The 20112-nt window shown below is 40.7% G+C and overlaps 1 protein-coding gene across 3 annotated transcripts in view; it reads left to right on the forward strand.

Moving 5' to 3' along the window:
• The window catches only part of eprs1 (glutamyl-prolyl-tRNA synthetase 1), a 34944-nt gene that overhangs the window by 792 nt on the left and 14040 nt on the right, over nucleotides 1-20112 (forward strand). Inside the window, exons 2-22 of one of the 3 annotated variants that reach the window (XM_088991503.1) lie at nucleotides 1345-1429; nucleotides 1512-1611; nucleotides 2843-2999; nucleotides 3870-4006; nucleotides 5117-5217; nucleotides 5957-6083; nucleotides 6149-6341; nucleotides 6560-6731; nucleotides 7668-7901; nucleotides 7976-8060; nucleotides 9074-9133; nucleotides 11066-11086; nucleotides 12542-12652; nucleotides 13650-13786; nucleotides 14312-14519; nucleotides 14589-14701; nucleotides 15983-16106; nucleotides 16188-16376; nucleotides 17089-17259; nucleotides 18076-18327; nucleotides 19391-19600. In XM_088991503.1, the coding sequence (XP_088847629.1) occupies nucleotides 1345-1429; nucleotides 1512-1611; nucleotides 2843-2999; nucleotides 3870-4006; nucleotides 5117-5217; nucleotides 5957-6083; nucleotides 6149-6341; nucleotides 6560-6731; nucleotides 7668-7901; nucleotides 7976-8060; nucleotides 9074-9133; nucleotides 11066-11086; nucleotides 12542-12652; nucleotides 13650-13786; nucleotides 14312-14519; nucleotides 14589-14701; nucleotides 15983-16106; nucleotides 16188-16376; nucleotides 17089-17259; nucleotides 18076-18327; nucleotides 19391-19600 (2987 nt within the window). The remainder of the gene's footprint in view (nucleotides 1-1344; nucleotides 1430-1511; nucleotides 1612-2842; nucleotides 3000-3869; nucleotides 4007-5116; nucleotides 5218-5956; nucleotides 6084-6148; nucleotides 6342-6559; nucleotides 6732-7667; nucleotides 7902-7975; nucleotides 8061-9073; nucleotides 9134-11065; nucleotides 11087-12541; nucleotides 12653-13649; nucleotides 13787-14311; nucleotides 14520-14588; nucleotides 14702-15982; nucleotides 16107-16187; nucleotides 16377-17088; nucleotides 17260-18075; nucleotides 18328-19390; nucleotides 19601-20112) is intronic. The other 2 variants (XM_088991504.1, XM_088991502.1) reach the window with 2 other exon arrangements.

Consider the following 20112-nt stretch of genomic DNA (forward strand, 5'->3'; position numbering starts at 1 on the left):
AACGAAATAACCGGATACGTCATTTTAATCAGATTCTTTACTGTGAAATGTAAATTTCTCCACTGTGAGACTAATAAAGGCATATCCAATATCCAATATCCAATATCCAATACTTACAGTGTAGGTGTTCAAATAGCTGACATGTTTCGGCGACTACTTCCGCCTTCGACGACACTAGTAGACAGGATGAACTTAGTACAACGATTAACCGGATACGTGTTTTTCAATTGCACTAAATTAATAACAAAATGTATTTACGGTCAGTGACGAAGAGCAGTAAGAGCCATTTAACTTTAAAGGCGTATATTTTTTAGCTTTAACTACGGCTAAACAGCGCCGTCGAGCTGCGCGAGTACTGTATGACATGCTGATGCAAGACCACAAAATTCGGATTTATGGACGCTCAAGGAGGGTGAAAATGCCTAAAGCGTGTCTGTTACTTAAAGGACAACCGACACCACCGGACAAGTTGCGTCCATAATTTGTAAAATCACTTCAAATGACTACTACTGAGCGCATTTTACAAACATTCCAACGCATATAGCTATATTTAAGACTCTCGCTGAATATTCAGGAAGTCTTGTTTTCGAGTTGATGACGATGTCTACCGTGACGTCACATTAGCAATGCCCCTGACCGACAAAAGCGACACACAATGCATTTTGGGCACTTTTTTTTCGTCTGAAAACACAGTGTTGATCGTAAAATTAGTAGGAAAGCTACATAAATAACGCAATGGTGAATCGTTGTGTGTCGCAGCCAATTGCGGTAACACGCATAAAGAAGGTGTATATTTACACAAATTCCCAAATCAGCCCATTTCCAACAGAGCTTGTGCGCCATCTTGTGCATTTTCTGGGTGCTACATTGGAGTCCAAACGGCTCGAATTGATACGGAATGACTTCTTTAATCGATTGCAAACATGTATGCTTTCCTCTTCAGAACTATTTGAATCATATTCATAACTGGATGAGTAACAACAAAGCATCTTCTCCAAAACAGACGCCATTGTTTTGATTCTCGAGCAAGGCGTGACGTCACAAACAAGTGGGCGGGACCTTCTGTAACTAGCCATTTCCGGTTTCATTTTGAAGCCGTTTTTGGACACTTTACGTCATTTGTATTGGTGTTTTGCATTTGACTAAAAATATCCGCCTACGTGTTTTGGATATTTTAGATGCGATAAAACGTTTTTCTGATGTCAGTTAGGAAACAAAAAAAATGGTGTCGGTTGTCCTTCAACCTAATAAAAAAAAAACCTTTTTTTTAAGTATTCTTTGCCACCACTTATCATTGTCAGGAGTCAGTTGTTGTTTTCATTGACATCATGCCTGTCTGTTTAGGAGCCCTCCTGACCGCCGAGCATGTGAAAGGAAGCGTGCAGTTGTCAGTGGAGGAAGGCAAGGACACATGCCTTCACGTCTCTGAGTAAGCAGGACAACTTCTGTCACCAACACTTTCTTTCAGTGGAAGAGTTTTAAAACGTGTTTTTTTTTTGTCGTCTCTGCAGTGCCATCCAGTTCAGTGACGCAAACTCCATCAGCCGATATTTGGCGCGGGTGGCGCCGACATTGGGCCTCTATGGAGCGAACCTGATGGAGCAAACTGAGGTGTGTGAACGCTTGGGAGGTTTTTGTGAATTTTCAAAGTTGACAACGGTTGCCAGACTCTGCTATAATTGGTCCCTGCTTTCAGGTTGGGGGGGAGCAGAGGACTACTCCCTGCGGCTACACTGATTACTTCTATTGTCCTGCCCGAATATGGGATCTACGACTGGCCTGATGGCCCCATTTGCACTGGTATCACCTCATCAGCATAACTAACCCTATGTTGCCTAAGAAGTCGGTTGTAGGAACGATCGAAATTGAACCTCACCCCACCGTGGCGATTTAGTGAAGGGGTTTACTGTTTTATGAAAATAGCTTCTTTTACTCCCCTTTCAAACCATCAATTTTCTTTCGCTAAGATTTTAACCTCATTGTCGTTAAAATTAGCTTTTAACCTCATTGTCGTCAAAAGTAGTGAAAGAAAATGGCGGTTTGAAAGGGGAGTAAAAGAAGCGATGTTCATAAAACAGCAAAACCTTTCACTAAATCGCCATGGTGGGGTGTGGTTCAATTTGGATCGTTCCTACAACCGACTTCTTGGGCAACATAGGCTTAGTTATGCTGATGAGGTGATACCAGAGCAAATGGGGCAACCAGGCCAGTCGTAGACCCCATACTCGGGCAGGACAATAGAAGTAATCAGTCAGGACAATCGAATAGAAGTAATCAGCGTCGCCGCAGGGAGTAGTCCTCTGCTCCTCCCAATCTGAGAGCAGGGACCAATCATAGCAGAGTCTGGCACCGCCACGTCTGGGCAATACGTATATACATAGGGCCAAAACTACCAGCAAAAAAATAGTTCGCTGACGAAGCCTCTTGGATAAGAAGCGAAATATCCGACACCTTCAAAGAAGTACAGATGACGGCTGAAGAAAAATTTTCATCGATGCTCCATCTTGTGTGTCAACATTTAGACTTTAACACATTTCAGAATCAGAATCATCTTTTTTGGACAAGTATGAACACACAAGAATTTTGTCTCCGGTAAAACAAGCTGCACTAGTATCATCATGAAAAAAATTGCAAAGATATACTATACAGTTATATTTGGTTTACTGTTTAGAGAGTTAATGGCGACGGGAGAAGAAGCTGTTTAAATGTCTGATGGATTTGTTGCGCATGGATCTGTAGGGAGTAGCTGGAAAAGGTGGTGGGCAGGGTGCAGAGCGTCCAGTAGGATTTTGGGCTTTTTTATTTCCCCGTGGCTTTATGAAGTTGTGTTTGACATTTGTAGGTGGATCACTGGCTGGAATTCAGCAGTCGGCGTCTTTGCGGTCAGCCCGATTTGGGCGCGTCTTTGATGGAGTTGAACAAGGCCCTGGCGTTGAGAACGTTCCTGGTGGGCCACACCCTCACCCTGGCCGACGTGTCTGTTTGGGCCGCCCTCAAAGGCGAGTCAGCTTTTTTTTTTAAAGAAATTAGTCCTGCTGAGTTTTTTTTTTTCTATCTATGGATTGTGTCAGAGATGTTTGTTCGGACACTGTGAACAAAGGCTACAACATAGAAAGATTGTTTTTTGACTGCCGGTAGGGGACCTACGCCCAACCTCTGCAGGCCTCTGCCAAGCTATTTATTGAGATTACATGCAAATTTAAGTAATATATTAGTAAAACATAGTCTTCTTGATTTGAATACAACAAGGAAATGGCAGTCGACTTTTTTTTTTGGCCCACAGTTTTCGGTTAAAGCCGCACGTGATTGGCCAAGAACGCAGCAGTGTGGGGGGGTTACAGAAACACAGAGCTGCAAATAAAAATAGATAGGGAGACGACAGAAAGAGAGTAAGAAAATGGGTAGATAACACAGTGAAATTGATGATGAACGAGGTAAAATTATGGCATAGAAAGCACGGCAACTTCACTTGGATATCGTCAAGAGGCAACCTGGAAGTTTGTCATTATTATTATTATTATTATTATTATTATTATTATTATTATTATTATTAACATTGTTAGTATTGTTAGTATTATTTGTATTATTATTTTTATTCATTTTATTTTATTAGTTTTACTTTTATTGTTATTATTATTAATTTCATTATTTTCATTATTTTTATTTTTATTTTTATTTTTATTGATGAAGATGACAGTTTAACAGGCTGTGTCTGTTCACCTCAGATTGACCCTAGATTTTCTGTGCTACCATTGCGGGCCTTGTGTTCGGCCAACTAAGCATACAGTAGCATGAAACTTTGAATATGATCACTTCTTTTCTGTATATTCTCTCTCAGATTGTAAATTGCTGTGGTTTGTCTTCCGAAGGTCACGGTGACTGGCCCAACAAAGGTGAAGCCTTCAGTCACGTCAGTCGCTGGTTCTCCTACCTAAGTTCTCAGGTCCCGTTCACGGCCTTGGACAACAAATACACTAGCAAGAAAGCTCCACCTACGAAGTCCAATGTAAGTTACGAAATCGATGCTATACGTTGCTTCATGTTTTTTTTTTTTTTCACCTCCTCAATGAATTATGTAGATTGGAAATACAGTAAAGTCTCGTTATATGGATATTCTCGGGAGTCGGAAAAAATATCCATATAACCGGACTATCGATATATTCAATCCTGCGGCATGTAAATTTTCTCCTTGCGGTCATAGAAATAGTATCGCAATAAGCAGTACTATCGATATAACCGATATCGATATAACGAGACTTTACTGTACATTTCAAATACTCTCGGTTGCAAATTTCCACATTGTGGGACTATTAAAGGCTTTCTGATTCGAAATCTGCAGGTTTATAATAGTAATAATAATAATAATAATAATAATAATAATGCATTTCATTTATAAGCGCCTTTAGAATCTCTCAAGGACACTTTACAGTCACAGGATAAAGTTTTTCTGTGGGTGAGCAGCGGCAGCCACATGCGCCAGCGTTCACTCAACCTCAAAGTAACTCAAATAGATAGAAAACTAGCTCGCTAATGGAGAGCAAATAAATAGCAAATATATAGCCAACAGCTAGCCAGCAAGACAGCTTACAGCCATCCAGCTAGACAGCTAATAGCTAGCAAGCTAGCTAATGCATAGCTAATAAATAGCTAATAGATATCCAGATAGCAAGCTAACAGCCAGTCAGCTGGACAGCGAATAGCTAGCCAGCTAACAAATTGATAGCTAATAAATAGCTAATAGATAGCCAGCTAGAGAGCTTACAGCCAGCCAGGAATAAGCCAAAGAGGAGACACTGCGCTAACGGACAGTTGGAAAAAAACTCATTGGCGCCACCCTTCCCACTCTAAAGGACTTGCACATTGCTAGAACCAAGACAATCGCACATAAAATCCTACTGGACCCTCCGCACCCTGCTCACCACCTTTTCCAGCGACTCCCCTGTGGCAGGTTCTACTGATTCCAGCAGACATTCAAGCAGCTCCTTTGGATTCCTGCAGATGATTCTGATTCTTTTGGTCACCAGCCAATTGACATTATCACTTTTTTTTGTTCAATATCTTTTTGATTTTCCATTTTGTCCGTATTTTGTGATGAATTTGCCCATCTGCTTGTCAGTCGGAGGGGAAGGAGAAAAAGGCCGACGTCGGAAAGTTTGTGGACTTGCCTCAAGCCGAGATGGGCAAGGTGGTGGTTCGATTCCCTCCTGAAGCTAGCGGGTGAGACTCGTCCCGGCATGTAAAATGCAAAAAAAAATGTCGCTGTCGAATTTTCACATTTAAAGGACAACCGACGCCCCTGACAAGTTGTGTCCATAATTTGTAAAATCACTTCAAATGACTTCTACCGAGCGTATTTTACAAAGATTCCACATCATATTTACGTTTTAAGACTCGCGCGGAATATTCAGGAAGTCTTGCTTTCCAGTTGGTGACGATGCCCGACGTGACGTCACGGAAGGAACGCCCCTGACCGAGAAAGCGACACGCAATGCATTTTGGGTACTTTGTTTGGTCTGAAAACTTCGTGTTGATGGTGAAATTAGAAGAAAAACACATAACTAACGCGAAAATTCATACGGAAGGACTTCTTTAATCGATTGCATACATGTATGCTTTCCGCTTCGGAACTATTTGAATCATAGTCATAACTGGATGAGTAACATGAAAGCATGTTCTCTGAATCTGAAGCCATTGTTTTGATTCTAGAGCAAGGGGAAGACGTCCTGGTGTGACGTCACGAACAAGGAGGCGGGACCTTCTGAAACTCAGCATCATTTTGAATTTTGTCATTTTGAAGTAGTTTTGAGACACTTTGTCATTTTTATTGGGGTGTTTTGCATTTGACTAAACATATCATACTGCGCGTTTTGGGTATTTTAGATGCTATAAAACGTTTTTCTGATGTCAGTTACGAAACCAAAAAAATTGTCGGTTGTCCTTTAATCTCTGCTTTCAGGTATTTGCATATCGGCCACGCAAAGGCGGCTTTGCTCAACCAGCACTACCAGGTCACTTTTAAAGGCCAACTTATCATGCGCTTTGATGACACCAACCCTGAGAAAGAGAAGGAGGACTTTGAAAAAGTACGAATTGAATCATATCCGGTTTTGGGCAGCGTGTGACGTGACTCCGCCTCCCCGCACTTCAGGTGATCCTGGAGGACGTGGCCATGCTACAGATCCAACCAGACCAGTTCACCTATACCAGCGACCACTTTGATGTCATCATGCAGCTGGCCGAGCAGCTGATGGCGGAGGGCAAAGCCTACATAGATGACACCCCTCCTGAGGAAATGAAACTTGAGCGGGAGCAGCGTAGCGAGTCCAAGTGCAGGAATAACAGTACGTAGCAAACACAAAGCTCCTTTTGCACCACAATGTGACTTTTTTTTTTTTGCCACCATTGAAATGTCTATCTGTGATTGTATTCCCATTTAAATTTGTATTTCATTTTATTCTTTATTTTTTTGTTTATAAATTACTGGTCCATATTATGTGATGGAAAAATATTTAAACCAACACAGTGAATGAGTTAATATATTTTTAAAAATTATTTTCAGCTTTGGAGCAGAACATGAAGCTGTGGGGGGAGATGAAAGCCGGCACCCAGCGTGGTCAGATGTGCTGCATGAGAGCCAAGATCGACATGAACTCCAACAACGGTTGCATGCGGGACCCCACGGTGTACCGCTGCAAGAACGCCCCCCACCCTCGCACGGGAAACACATACAAGTACAGTGATAGCTCGGTTTTACGAACCCCTTGGCTTACGAACTTTTCGGTTTACGAATGTTAAATTTATGAAAATTTTACCTTGGCATACAAACTATTTTTCGGGATACACACAATGAGTGATGTGTTGTTCGCGAATGAGCCCGCTCTTCGATGAAGAAAATGGCAGCCGGCTTGTTTTGGTCCTCTATTCCCCGCCCCCAGTCTTCGGTTAAAGCCACATGATTGGTCAAGAAAGCAGCAGTGAAGGGAAGTTGTTTTAACATTAAAGAGACAGGCAGACGACAGAGAAAGAGTAATAAAATGGATAGAAAAGAGTGAAATTTGGACTCGTTTCAACTTTGATAGTTCAAAGGCTTTAGTCTGCAAGGTTAAAATTCCCATCAATCAGGCTCACGAGTAACCCACACAAGCCATCTGTACACGTGATGCAAAAAGCTATCAACCCAGCTAAACAGAACACAATGGATGAGGAACAAGGTCAAATTATCGCAGAGAAAGCACCTACAAGGGATCATTCCTTGAAAGAAGAAGGCTACGTTCCTCATCAAGTGTTTAATGCTGATGAAACCGGCCACTTCATGCCATCAAAGACCATCACAAAGGTAAATAAAACCACTTTATTATACGGTAGAGTTAATGTCTTTAATTATAATACCATAGCACATTTATAATACATAAAATAAGGTATATTTTGTGTAGTTTTAAGGCTTAGTAAGTAGAAAATTATGTTTTATGGCAACCTGGGAACGGATTATTCTCATTTCAATGGTTTCCTATGGGAAATTAATTTTTGGGATACACACCTTTTGCCTTACACACTCTGGGAACCAATTAAGTTCGTAAGCCAAGGTATTACTGTACTCCAAAAACAATGTTGCACTTTTATGCACGTGGCGGGGGATCTTTCCAACCTTGCCTTCGCTTTTCTTCCAGAGTCTATCCAACCTACGACTTTGCCTGCCCTATCGTGGACAGCCGAGAGAACGTGACGCATGCCCTGAGGACCACCGAATATCACGACCGCGACGAGCAGTACTATTGGTTCATCGACGCGTTACGGCTCAGGAAGCCGTACATCTGGGAGTATTCCCGCCTCAACCTGAACAACACGGTGCTGTCCAAGCGCAAGCTCACGTGGTTTGTGGAGGAGGGATACGTGGATGGATGGTGAGGTTCGGCTTCTTTGCCAACTCCGCTTCGGACAATGCACAAGTTAATGTCACGGGGCGACTCTTCCTCAGGGATGACCCCCGCTTCCCCACAGTCAGAGGGGTGCTGAGGAGAGGGATGACCGTGGAGGGACTGAAACAGTTTATCGCAGCTCAGGTATGTCCATGTCCATGCCAGACGATGTGCAAAAATGAGTACACTCCAGGGCCAGGGTTTTTGTCTTTATGTTTATTATTACTTTTTATTATTTATTATTATGTATAATTTTTTTTATTATTTAAGTAATTAATTAATTAATTTTTAATTAATTATTGTTTATTTATTTATTAGAATGTATTATTAGTTATTATTAATTTATATTAATTCTTTATTATTTTTTATTTTTTATTTATTAGGTATTAGGTATTATCTATTTTTCATCTTCATATTCTTATTCATCGTTCATCATTTAATTATTTATCTTATTTTTTATTTTTATCTTTTATTTTTTTTTTATTATTTTTGTATTCTTTTTACAATTTTTTTGTATTTGTTTTTTTTAATTTTGTATTTATTTTGTGTTTTTTATTGTATTTTGTATTTTGTAATTTTTTTTATAATTTTTTTTTATGTGTTATATATTAGGTATTTTTCGTATTCATATTATTATTCATTATTCATCATTCATCATTTAATTATTTATCTTTTATTTTTTATATTTAATTTTTAATTTATTTTTTTTTTTTTTTATGTGTTATGTATTAGGTATTAGATATTTTTCATATTCATATTAATCATTATTCATCATTCATCATTAATTATGTATCTTTTTTTATCTTATTTTTTATAATTGCTATTTTTTTTTTGACTTATTTATTTATTTATTTTTCATTTTTTTTGCTTTGTATTTTTATGTATTAGGTATTAGGTGTTATCTATTATTTATATTCATAGTCTTATTCATTATTGATCATTCATCATTTAATTTTTCATTTTTTATTTTTTTATCTTTTATTTTTTTAATTATTATTATTTTATTATTTATTGTTACTTATTATTATTATTATTATTATTAATATTTTTATTTTATTTATTTTTGTGGTTTTTGATATTTATTTATTTATTTATTTATTTATTTTGAATTATGATGTATTATGAAGTGGACGCTAAAAATGTCTTTCCATTTGCAGGGTGGATCCAGGTCAGTGGTGAACATGGAGTGGGACAAGATCTGGGCCTTTAATAAAAAAGTACGACTTCCTTTTCTGATCTTGCACCATTACACAAAGAATGAGATACAAAAAGAAATCGTAAATGGCACATAGCGCTTTTATTTCAAGTTGCCAAACTAGATGCCGAAAGTTACACAGCTTGTTATGGCTTCAAACCCTTCGTGAATACCCCCCCCCCCACCCCATTCCCACCATCAACATTTTCACTCAATTACACGAGGATCCAACAAGGCGTACCCTCTCGTGTCCTACATTTACACCCCCCCCCCCCCCCCCCCCCAGCCCCCAGCCCCCCCCCCCCCCCCCCACATTTTGTGTGCTACCATTTTTGTTTTCTTGGCTGGCTGCTTCACACGTAAATCCAGAATATTAAAGTACAAGCTTAAAAGACAACCGAAGTCACTTTTTTGTTTCTTAACTGACATCAGAAAAACGTTTTATAGCATCTAAAATACCCAAAACACGCAGGCTGTTATTTTTAGTCAAATGCAAAACACCAATAAAAATGACTTAAAGTGTCCCAAATCTGAAAAAAAATTGAGCTGCGAATTTGCGCATTTTCAGAAAGTCCCGCCTCCAGTTCGTGACGTCACGCCAAGACGTCTTGCATTACTGCAGAATCAAAACATTGGCTTCAGATTCGGAGAAGATGCTTTCTTGTTACACATCCAGTTATGAATATGATTCAAATAGTTCTGAAGAGGAAAGCATGCATGTTAGCAATCGATTAAAGAATTTATTCCGTGTCATTTTGAGGCAACATTATGGGGGAAATGTCTCACCAAACAAGAGGCAGAAAATGGCGACCTCTTGTAGGCATGACAGTGTATTGCGTTTCCACAGGCTGATAAATTCCTTATATGGAGCTTGGTCGCCCTCTTCTGCTTCTTTTTGGTCCTACATGACGTTTTCAGACCAAAGTACAGCAAAATGCATTGACGTGATGGGAGGACTGCTACAATGTGTCCTTTTTTTCGGTCAGGGGCGTTCCTTTAGTGTCGTCACGTACATACTCGTCACCAACTCGAGAACAAGACTTCCAGAATATTCAGCGCGAGTCTTAAAACGTAAAATATAGCTATATGTGGTGGAATCTTTGTAAAATACACTCAGTAGAAGTCATTTGAAATTTTACATTTATTTATACATACAGTAAAGTCTCGTTATATCGATATCGGATATATCGATAGTCCCGGTTATATCGATACTATTTCTATGCACGCACGGAGAAAATTACATGCAAAGAGGGTCGGATATATCGATAGTCCCGGTTATATCGATATTTTTTCGGGCTCCCTTGAATATCGATATAACGAGACTTTACTGTATATTCATTTTACAAATTATGGACACAACTTGTCCAGAGACGTCAGTTGTCGTTTAATCGATTGCAAACATGTATGCTTTCCTCTTCAGAACTATTTGAAACATATTCATAACTAGATGAGTAACAAACAAGAACGCATCTTCCCCAAATCTGAAGCCATTGTTTTGATTCTGGAGCAAGGCAAGACGTCCTGGCGTGATGTCACGAACAAGGGGGCGGGACTTTCTTAAACTCGGCATCTCCGAGGTCATTTTGAAGTAGTTTTGGGACACTTTATTTAACTCATTTTTATTGGTGTTTTGCATTTGACTAAAAATATCAGCCTGTGTGTTTTGGCTATTTTAGATGCTATAAAAAGTTTTTCTGATGTCAGTTAGGAAACAAAAAAATGGTGTCGGTTGTCCTTTAAACTATGAATTGAATTGAGCTGTCTGTCTGAAAAAAAAAATCAAATCCGGCCATTGCGCATGAAAGTTTTCCATCGTTGTTCTGGACGACGATGGTTAAAACCCGACACATTTTTTTTTTCAACTTTCGAGTTGCCGCTAGCTTTTTTCCAACTGTAATTGTGTGTGTGTGTGTGCACACGTGACGGCATCTCCTCGCTCTTGTGTGTTTCCAAGCTGCCCGTTAGCTGCGTGAAGGTACTCCTCTCTGACACTCCGTCCCTCACCCAACAAACCTCCCCTCCGCCATTTTATTGATTAATTTTTTTCAGCTTAGCCGCCGTTCACAGGCAATAAGGCGACTTCATGCTATTTAAAGCGCTTGGGAAAATATTAGGTTGCTAAACTGGATTGTGGACTGAACAGGCAGCAATTTTGATTTTCAATTAATTAGTTAATTACCGTAATTTCCGGACTAAAGTGCGCACCTTATAACCCTCACCCAGTATGTTTTTAAAGGAAAACCCATTTTGTACACATATAAACCACAACTGTCTATAAGCCGCACAATTCACACGCGAAGTCACAATAAATGTGCTATCTATTTGCTATCTAGCTGGCTGGGTGGCTATCTAGCTAGCTAATAGCTACTAGGTAGCTAATAGCTAACAGATAGCTAATAGCTAACAGATAGCTAATAGCTACTAGGTAGCTAATAGCTAATAGCTAGCCAATAGCTAACAGCCAATAGCCAGCTAACACCTAATCACTAGCTAATAGCTAACTAATAGCTAATAGCTAGATAATAAAATAAAACTATCTAGCTGGCTAGCTAATAGCTAACAGCTTGCCAATAGCTTCTTTTCCTTTCGGCTTTTCCCTACAAGGGGTCGCCTCAGCAAATCAGTGCCTTCCATCTTTAGAGGTTTGATCCGCATGTTTGTTTTGGCCAAGCTTATATAGCTTACAGCTAGCCAATAGCGAACAGCTAATAGCTAGCCAATAGCTAACAGCCAATAGCCAGCTAACACCTAATCACTAGCTAATAGCTAACTAATAGCTAATAGCTAGATAATAAAATAAAACTATCTAGCTGGCTAGCTAATAGCTAACAGCTTGCCAATAGCTTCTTTTCCTTTCGGCTTTTCCCTACAAGGGGTCGCCTCAGCAAATCAGTGCCTTCCATCTTTAGAGGTTTGATCCGCATGTTTGTTTTGGCCAAGCTTATATAGCTTACAGCTAGCCAATAGCGAACAGCCAATAGCCAGCTAATAGCTAGCTAATAGATAATAGCTAGATAATATAATATAGCTATCTATATCTGGCTGGTTAGCTATCTAAGCTAGCTAGCTTTCTATCTATTTGAGTTACTTTGTTTTGGGTTGAGTGAACGCTGACGCGTGTGATTGCCGCTGCTCACTCACAGAAAAACTTCTGACTGTAAAGTGACCCTGAGAGTTTTGAAAGGTGCTTATCAATGAAATGTATTATTATTATTAATTAAATTAAATATGTCATTTGTTGAAGGTGCGCCTTATATTCCAGAAAATACGATAATTATTATTATTATTATTATTTTTACCCGCATGGTGCTCTGATTCACTCATAACGTTTGTTCTCCTCCCCTAATGTCTCTCTTTAAAGATATTTTATGATAATTATTTATTTTATTACATTATATTCAACCCTTTGATCATTGTGTGCATACATCAGGTGATTGATCCAGTGGCGCCCAGATACACGGCTCTCTCTAGCTCGTACGTGGTTCCCGTTTCGGTCCCAGGAGCCGCGGAGGAAGTGAAAGAAGTGGCCAAACATCCAAAGGTGTGTAGTTGTTCACTTAACCCGGAAGTAACTCAATTAGATATAAAGATAGATAGCCAGCTAGACAGACAGATAGCTATATATAGCTAAAAGATAACTCGCTAGTCAGCTAGATAGCCAGATAGCTATACAGGTAACTTCTGACTTACGACCAGTTTGACTTACAACCACTCGTACTTACGACCGCGACCACATTTAGCCTCCGAGTCTCTATTCAACATTTTGAATGGATTTCGACTTACGACCATTTCGACTTACTTGATTTGACGTGAGTCGTTGATTCAATGAATCCCAATTACTCGCTGCTTCTATGCGTAACATCCGACTTACGACCAGTTCAACTTACGACCACGACCTCCAGAACCTATTTTTAACATTTTAAGAGGGGGAGTTTGCGAGTCATTTAGCCTCCGAGTCTCAATTCTACATTTTGAATTGATTTCGACTTAGGACCATTTCGACTTACTTGATTTGACGTGAGTAGTTGATTCAATGAATCCCAATTACTCGCTGCTTCTACGGGTAACATCCGACTTAGGACCAGCTTGACTTAAAACCACCCGTACTTACGACCACAACATCCAGAATCTGTTTTTAACATTTTAAGGTGGGGGGTTAGCGTGTCATTTAGCCTCCGAGTCTCAATTCTACATTTTGAATTGATTTCGACTTACGACCATTTCGACTTACTTGATTTGACGTGAGTAGTTGATTCAATGAATCCCAATTACTCGATTACGCTGCTTCTATGGGTAACATCCGACTTACGACCAGCTTGACTTACAACCACCCGTACTTACGACCACAACATCCAGAATCTGTTTTTAACATTTTAAGGTGGGGGGTTAGCGTGTCATTTAGCCTCCGAGTCTCGATTCTACATTTTGAATGGATTTCGACTTAGGACCATTTTGACTTACAACCGTTAGGTTGGAACGGAATGAAAGGCAATTAATATTCTTAATTGTGACTGAGTCTGTCTCATCGTTTCTCATAGAATGCCGAGGTGGGCATGAAGCAGGTGTGGTACGGACCCCGGGTGTTGGTCGAAGGAGCAGATGCCGAGACGTTCACGGAGGGTGAGGTGGTCACCTTCATCAACTGGGGCAACCTCATCATCACTAAGATCAACAAGTACGCACTTTAATTAGTCAATGAAAAGGTTTCTTCAACCGTCATCTGTACTTCTTTGAAGTGCTGTGGACTGCAAATTTCCCCATTATTGGACGAATAAAGGTTTTCTGATTCTCATTTTGATGGGGCAATCAGGGCCAGTCATAGATCATAATCAGTCAGGACAAAATAAGTAATCAGTGTAGCCTCAGGGAATAGTCCTCTGCTCCCCCAACCTTAGAGCAGGGTCTTATCATAGCAGAAGTCTGGCATCGCCACCTCGGGTATATATAGGGCCAGAGATACCGGCAAATTTGAGTTCGCTGACGAAGCTTCTCAGATGAGGAGCGAAACGTCCGACACCTTCAAAGAAGTACAGATGACGGCTGAAGAAACGTTCTCATCTCTGGACCACTCCCACACGACTGAAAGCTTACACAGATTCACTTTAATTAGTCATCACATACTGGATCGTGTACGTTTCCTCGATGTCAAATCAATTACGCGCCAAATTTTCACTGGAGTGACTCTCTATTTTTGACTCAGAGCGGCTGATGGTAAGATCCAGTCCATGGAGGCGCGACTAGACCTGGACAACCGAGACTACAAGAAGACGACTAAGATCACGTGGTTAACGGAGAGCGCCGCAAGCCCTCCTTTACCCACCATCTGCGTCAACTACCAGCCCCTCATCACCAAAGCGGTCATCACCAAGGACGACAATTTCAAGGATTACATAAACAAAGACAGCAAGGTTAGAATTATTCAGGTGGACTCCTTAGTTTGATGTTATTATTGACGTGATTGTGCGGATCTCTTTAAGATCGAGGAAAAAATGCTAGGCGACCCCTGTCTGAAGTCTCTGAAGAAAGGCGACATCATTCAACTCCAGAGGCGAGGATTCTACATCTGCGACCAGCCTTACGAGGCAGTCAGGTAAGGAGGAATACGAAGATGATTTTTAACTCCCTCACTGTTATCGATGAGAAGGTTTCTTCAGCCGTCATCTGTACAAATTTGAAGGTGTCGGATGTTTCGCTTCTTATCCAAGAGGCTTTGTCAGCGAAATATTTCATTTTTTTTTGCTGGTAGTTTTGGCCCCTACGGTGGGACGTTGGCTTACGCACTTAATTGGTTCGCAGACAGAGTGTGTAAGTAAGGAGAAAAGTGTGTATCGCAAAAATTAATTTCCCATAGGAAACCATTAAAATGAGAAGAATCCGTTCCCAGGTCTCCATAAAATATAATTTTCAACTAAATAAGCCTTAAAACTACAAACAATATACCTTATTCTATGTATAAAACATGTGATATTGTATTGTAATGAAAGAAATACACTGCATTGTATAAACAAGTTGTTTTATTTACCTTTGTGATGGTCGTTGATGGCTTGATGGAATGGGGTTTAGACTTCTCTTCCTGTGTTATGAAAGTCCGGTTAGGCATCTTTTTCCCAAAAAGGCCATTCTCATCTGCATTAAATACTTGCTGAGGAACATAGCCTTTTTTTCACCATTTCGAGGAATGATCCCTTGTATCAATAAACGGCGAACTTCCAGGTTGCCTCATGATGATATCAGATTGAATTAGCCGTGCTTTCTCGGATACAATTGCTTTATTCACGCTGTCGCCGGCTAGTTGCTTTTCATTAATCCAAATTAACAGAAGTTTTTCAACCTCTTCTATTGCCCGAGACCGTTGCTTTGACAGTACGGAAACACCTTTAGCGACACACGCACCCACCTTTTAATAGCTTCTTTGTTGCGAAGGATGGTAGTAATGGTGCACTTAGCATATTGCTACTGGGCCGTTAAGTCAGACAGACGCACACCTCGTTCGTGTTTCTCAATGATCTCCTCGACTGCAATTTTTTTTTGTGTCTTCTTCGGCTGAACACGAGCCTATGGTGGGGTCTTTTTCGGGCCCATAACAGCAAAAGTATCCGTGATAAATCCTTGAAGACGAACGACGTGTGCAGTCAGAGAAAGAGGGTGTGGAAAGGTAGGCCGGCTGTGGTGCTGTTCGGTCGTGTGGTTTGGTGTTCTTCCACCGAAAATTACTCCGCCAGCCGTGGTGGGGCAGCGCTCCGTGTGTATCCCGAAAAGTAGTGTGTATGCCAAGGTTTAATTTTCATAAATTTAACGTTCGTAAACCGAAAAGTTCGTAACGCAAGGTGTTCGTAAACCGAGGTCCCACTGTCGTGACTTTTCTCTACAGTCCTAACAGCTGCAAGGAGAGTCCATGTGTCCTCATCTACATTCCCGACGGACATGTCAAGGAGATGCCGACTGCTGGGTCTAAAGAAAAGGACAAGACCAAAAGCCAGGCAACCCCAAACACCGTGAGCATCCGTTTAGCTGGAGTTTTTCCTATTTCCACCTTGCCGGTATACCAAATACTCTGGCCTGAATTTTCTTATTAGCGTTGTTCTACCAAAGCGTCAGAAGCCACCACCCCCGCAGGCGCCGCCCCCGCAGTCACCCACTCTGGCACAGTTAGTGATCTTTTCTCGAGCATTGTCGCTCAGGGTGAAGCTGTCCGCCAACTGAAGACGGCCAAAGCACCCAAAGAAGAAGTGGACAAGGCGGTGAAGCAGCTTCTTAGCCTGAAGGTGACCTTTTCATCACAGAATGCCTCGGGAAACGCGCCCTAGAATAACAAACTTTTGTCAACAAAAAAACATGCGGTTGTGAATGTGGCCGAAAAGAGCACCCAAGAATCTTGATTGTTTGATTGAATCTATCTATCTATCTATCTATCTATCTATCTATCTATCTATCTATCTATCTATCTATCTATCTATCTATCTATCTATCTATCTATCTATCTGTCTGTCTGTCTGTCTGTCTGTCTGTCTGTCTGTCTGTCTGTCTGTCTGTCTGTCTGTCTGTCTGTGTAGCTAGCTAACCCTGTAGCTAGCTCTTTATTGGTCTATCTATTTCCCTCTGTCGAGCTCGCTAGCTCTGTAGCTAGCTCTATAGCTAGCTAGCTCTTTATTGGTCTATCTGTTTCTCTCTATCTGTCTCCCTGTCTCTATATGTATATATCCATGTATTTATTCATGTGTTTGTATATTTATTTAGTTATGTTTATGTAGTGTTTATTCATTTATTTATTTTTCTGTATCTATTTATCCATTTCTTTGTGTTTATATTTAGAAATTATTTTGTTTTATTTATTGGGGTTATTTATTTATATATCTATTTATGAGTTTATCTATATGTTTATTTTTATTTTTTATTGCCCTCGATGGCTCTGCCCTAAATCATAAAATATATTGACAAGTTTTAACCTTTTTTTGTTTTTGTTTTTGTTGTTTTTAGGCTCAATTTAAGGAGCAGACTGGAATGGATTACAAACCGGGTATGTCACCCCCTACCGCCTCCATCCCAGCTCCGGTTTCTTCGTCGGGAGATTCCGCCCTCTGCCCGTATACGCGTGTATCTCAGCAAGGCGAGCTTGTCCGGAAACTAAAGGCAGAGCAGGCACCAAAGGTAACCAACCAGCCACAGTGTTTTTAATCGCGAAACCTCTGACAAATTTGGTTGAGTTTTCCAAATTGCTCTCATTTCAATACTTGATAGGGTTTTTCTTTTTCTTCACTGTCACTTGTCTCATCTTTCGTCTTTGATTTCATCTCGCTATCCATCGTCTCGGGGTCATCACTAACGTGGCCTTTTCATTGACAGTGATAGCACGGTTTACGAACCCCTTGGCTTACCAACTTTTTGGTTTACGAACGTTATATTTATGAAAATTTTACCTTGGCATGCAAACTATTTTTCGCGATACACACGGAGCGCCACAATGAGTGATGTGTCGTTGGTGAACGAGCCTGTTCTCCTAACAAGAAATTGGTCGCAGACTGTTTTTGTCCTCTATTCCCCGCCCCCAGTCTTCGGTTCAAGCCACGTGATTGATCAAGAACGCAGCAGTGAGGGGGTGGGGGGGGGTTACACACAGAGAGAGTGAGGCCGTTCTCCAAAAAGAAAATGGCAGACGACTTTTTTTTGTTGTTATACATAACATCAGAAAACCTTTATTCATCCCACAATGGGGACATCAGCATAATAATAAATAATAAATAAGGTATATTTTGTGTAGTTTTAAGGCTTAGAAAATTAGATGGTAGAAAATTATGTTTTATGGGGACCTGGGAACGGATTATTCTCTTTTTAAGGGTCTCCTATAGGAAATTAATTTTTGGGATACACACTTTTCGCCTTACACACTCTGGGAACCAATTAAGTTCGTAAGCCAAGGCATCACTGTAGTTGTATTGTCACAAGCTAATGTATTGATGGTACCAGGACCAGATCGACGTGGCGGTCAAGCAGCTTCTGACGCGCAAGGCGGAGTTTAAAAAGTTGACGGGTCAGGATTACAAACTGGGGATGATCCTGGCGACTGCTTCATCGGCTGTGACCGCTTCTTCCTCCTCCCGCTCCTCTTCCTCCTCCTCCTCTTCTTCTTCCTCTTCTTCTGCTTCATCCGTCTTGTACGCACGCGTCGCACAGCAGGGAGAGCTTGTGCGGAAACTCAAGTCGCAAAAAGCACCCAAGGTACACACCTGATTAGTTAAATTGAGTGGAAAAAAAAACTATGTTTTGTTTTATAGTTTCGAACGAGGGTTTTGGTTTCAAAGTAGTCTTTCAAGCCGGGTGAGTGTAAATTTTCAAAATAAAATTAAGCTTCCAAATACAGTAAAGTCTCGTTATATCGATATCGGATATATCGATAGTCCCGGTTATATCGATACTATTTCTATGCACGCACGGAGAAAATTACATGCAAACAGGGTCGGATATATCGATAGTCCCGGTTATATCGATATTTTTTTGGACTCCCTTGAATATCGATATAACGAGACTTTACTGTATCAGTTTTGGTCTCAAAATAAGGGTTCAATGCTACGTTAGAATTTAAGGGTTCTTGTTTCAAACAAGCTTTAAAGGACAAGCGACACCATTTTTTTTTTGTTTCGTAACTGACATCAGAAAAACATTTTATAGCATCTAAAATACCCAAAACACGCAGGCTGATATTTTTAGCCAAATGCAAAACACCAATAAAAATGACTTAGTGTCCCAAAACTGCCACAAAATGAGCTTGGAACTGGTGAGATCCAGAAAGTCCCGCCGCCTTGTTCGTGACATCACGCCAGAATACTCCTTCACAAACTGCCTTGCTCCAGAATCAAAACAATGGCTTCAGAGACTTCGGATTCGGTGAAGATGCTTTCTTGTTACTCATCCAGTTATGAATATGATTCAAATAGTTCTGAAGAGAAAAGCATAAATGTTCGCAATCGATTAAAGAAGTCCTTCCGTATCATTTTGAGCCGTCTGGACTCCAATGTAGCGCCCACAAAATTCAAGACTTCATGCATATTCAGAGCGCAAGTCTTAAAACGTTAAATACAGCTATATGCGGTGGAATCTTTGTAAAATACGCTCAGTAGAAGTCATTTGAAGCCATTTTACAAAATTTGGACACAACTTGTCCGGAGGTGTCGGTTGTCCTTTAAAGTTGACATTTTTGCGTTTCGAGCAAAGTCAAGATTTGTAAAGCAAAGACTTAATGGAAGCACTCATCGGTCCCTCGATCTGATATTTTCTCATTTAGGACCAAGTGGACGCTGCGGTCAAGCAGCTGCTGGCCCTGAAGGCAGAGTACAAGCAGGCCACCGGTGAGGACTACAAACCCGGGGCGGCGCCGACTCAGAAAGCTCCAACTTCAGTACAGAGCGACGTTACGTCCTCCGCTGGCCTTTTTGAGAAGGTGGCTAAGCAGGGAGAATTGGTCAGGACACTGAAGGCCCAAAAAGCCCCCAAGGTGAGCTCAGGGTGTATGAAAATAAGATAGTGTACCTGCAGGAAATGCTATCACAGACCACAAAATCAAATACAGTGATAGCTCGGTTTACGAACCCCTTGGCTTACGAACATTTCGGTTTACGAACGTTAAATGTATAGAAATTTTACCTTGGCATACGAACTATTTTTCGGGATACACACGGAGCGCCACAATGAGGGATGTGTCATTTGCGAACGAGCCCGTTCTAACAAGAAAATGGCAGCCAACTTTTTTGTCCTCTATTCCCCGCCCCCAGTCTTCGATTAAAGCCACGTGATTGGTCAAGAACGCAGCAGTGAGGGGAGGTGGTTTAAACATTCAAGAGACAGGCAGACGACAGAGAGAGAGTGACAAAAGGGATAGAAAACTGAAATTTGGACTCGTTTCAACTTTTATAGTTCAAAGGCAGAGTGTAGACTGCAAGGTTAAAATTCCCATCAATCAGGCTCCACAAATAACCCGCACAAGCCATCTGTACACTTGATGCAAAA

The sequence above is a fragment of the Hippocampus bargibanti genome, linkage group LG03 (assembly GCF_051943395.1).
Source record: "Hippocampus bargibanti isolate YZ-2025 linkage group LG03, ASM5194339v1, whole genome shotgun sequence".
In the NCBI taxonomy this organism is placed as follows: domain Eukaryota; kingdom Metazoa; phylum Chordata; class Actinopteri; order Syngnathiformes; family Syngnathidae; genus Hippocampus; species Hippocampus bargibanti.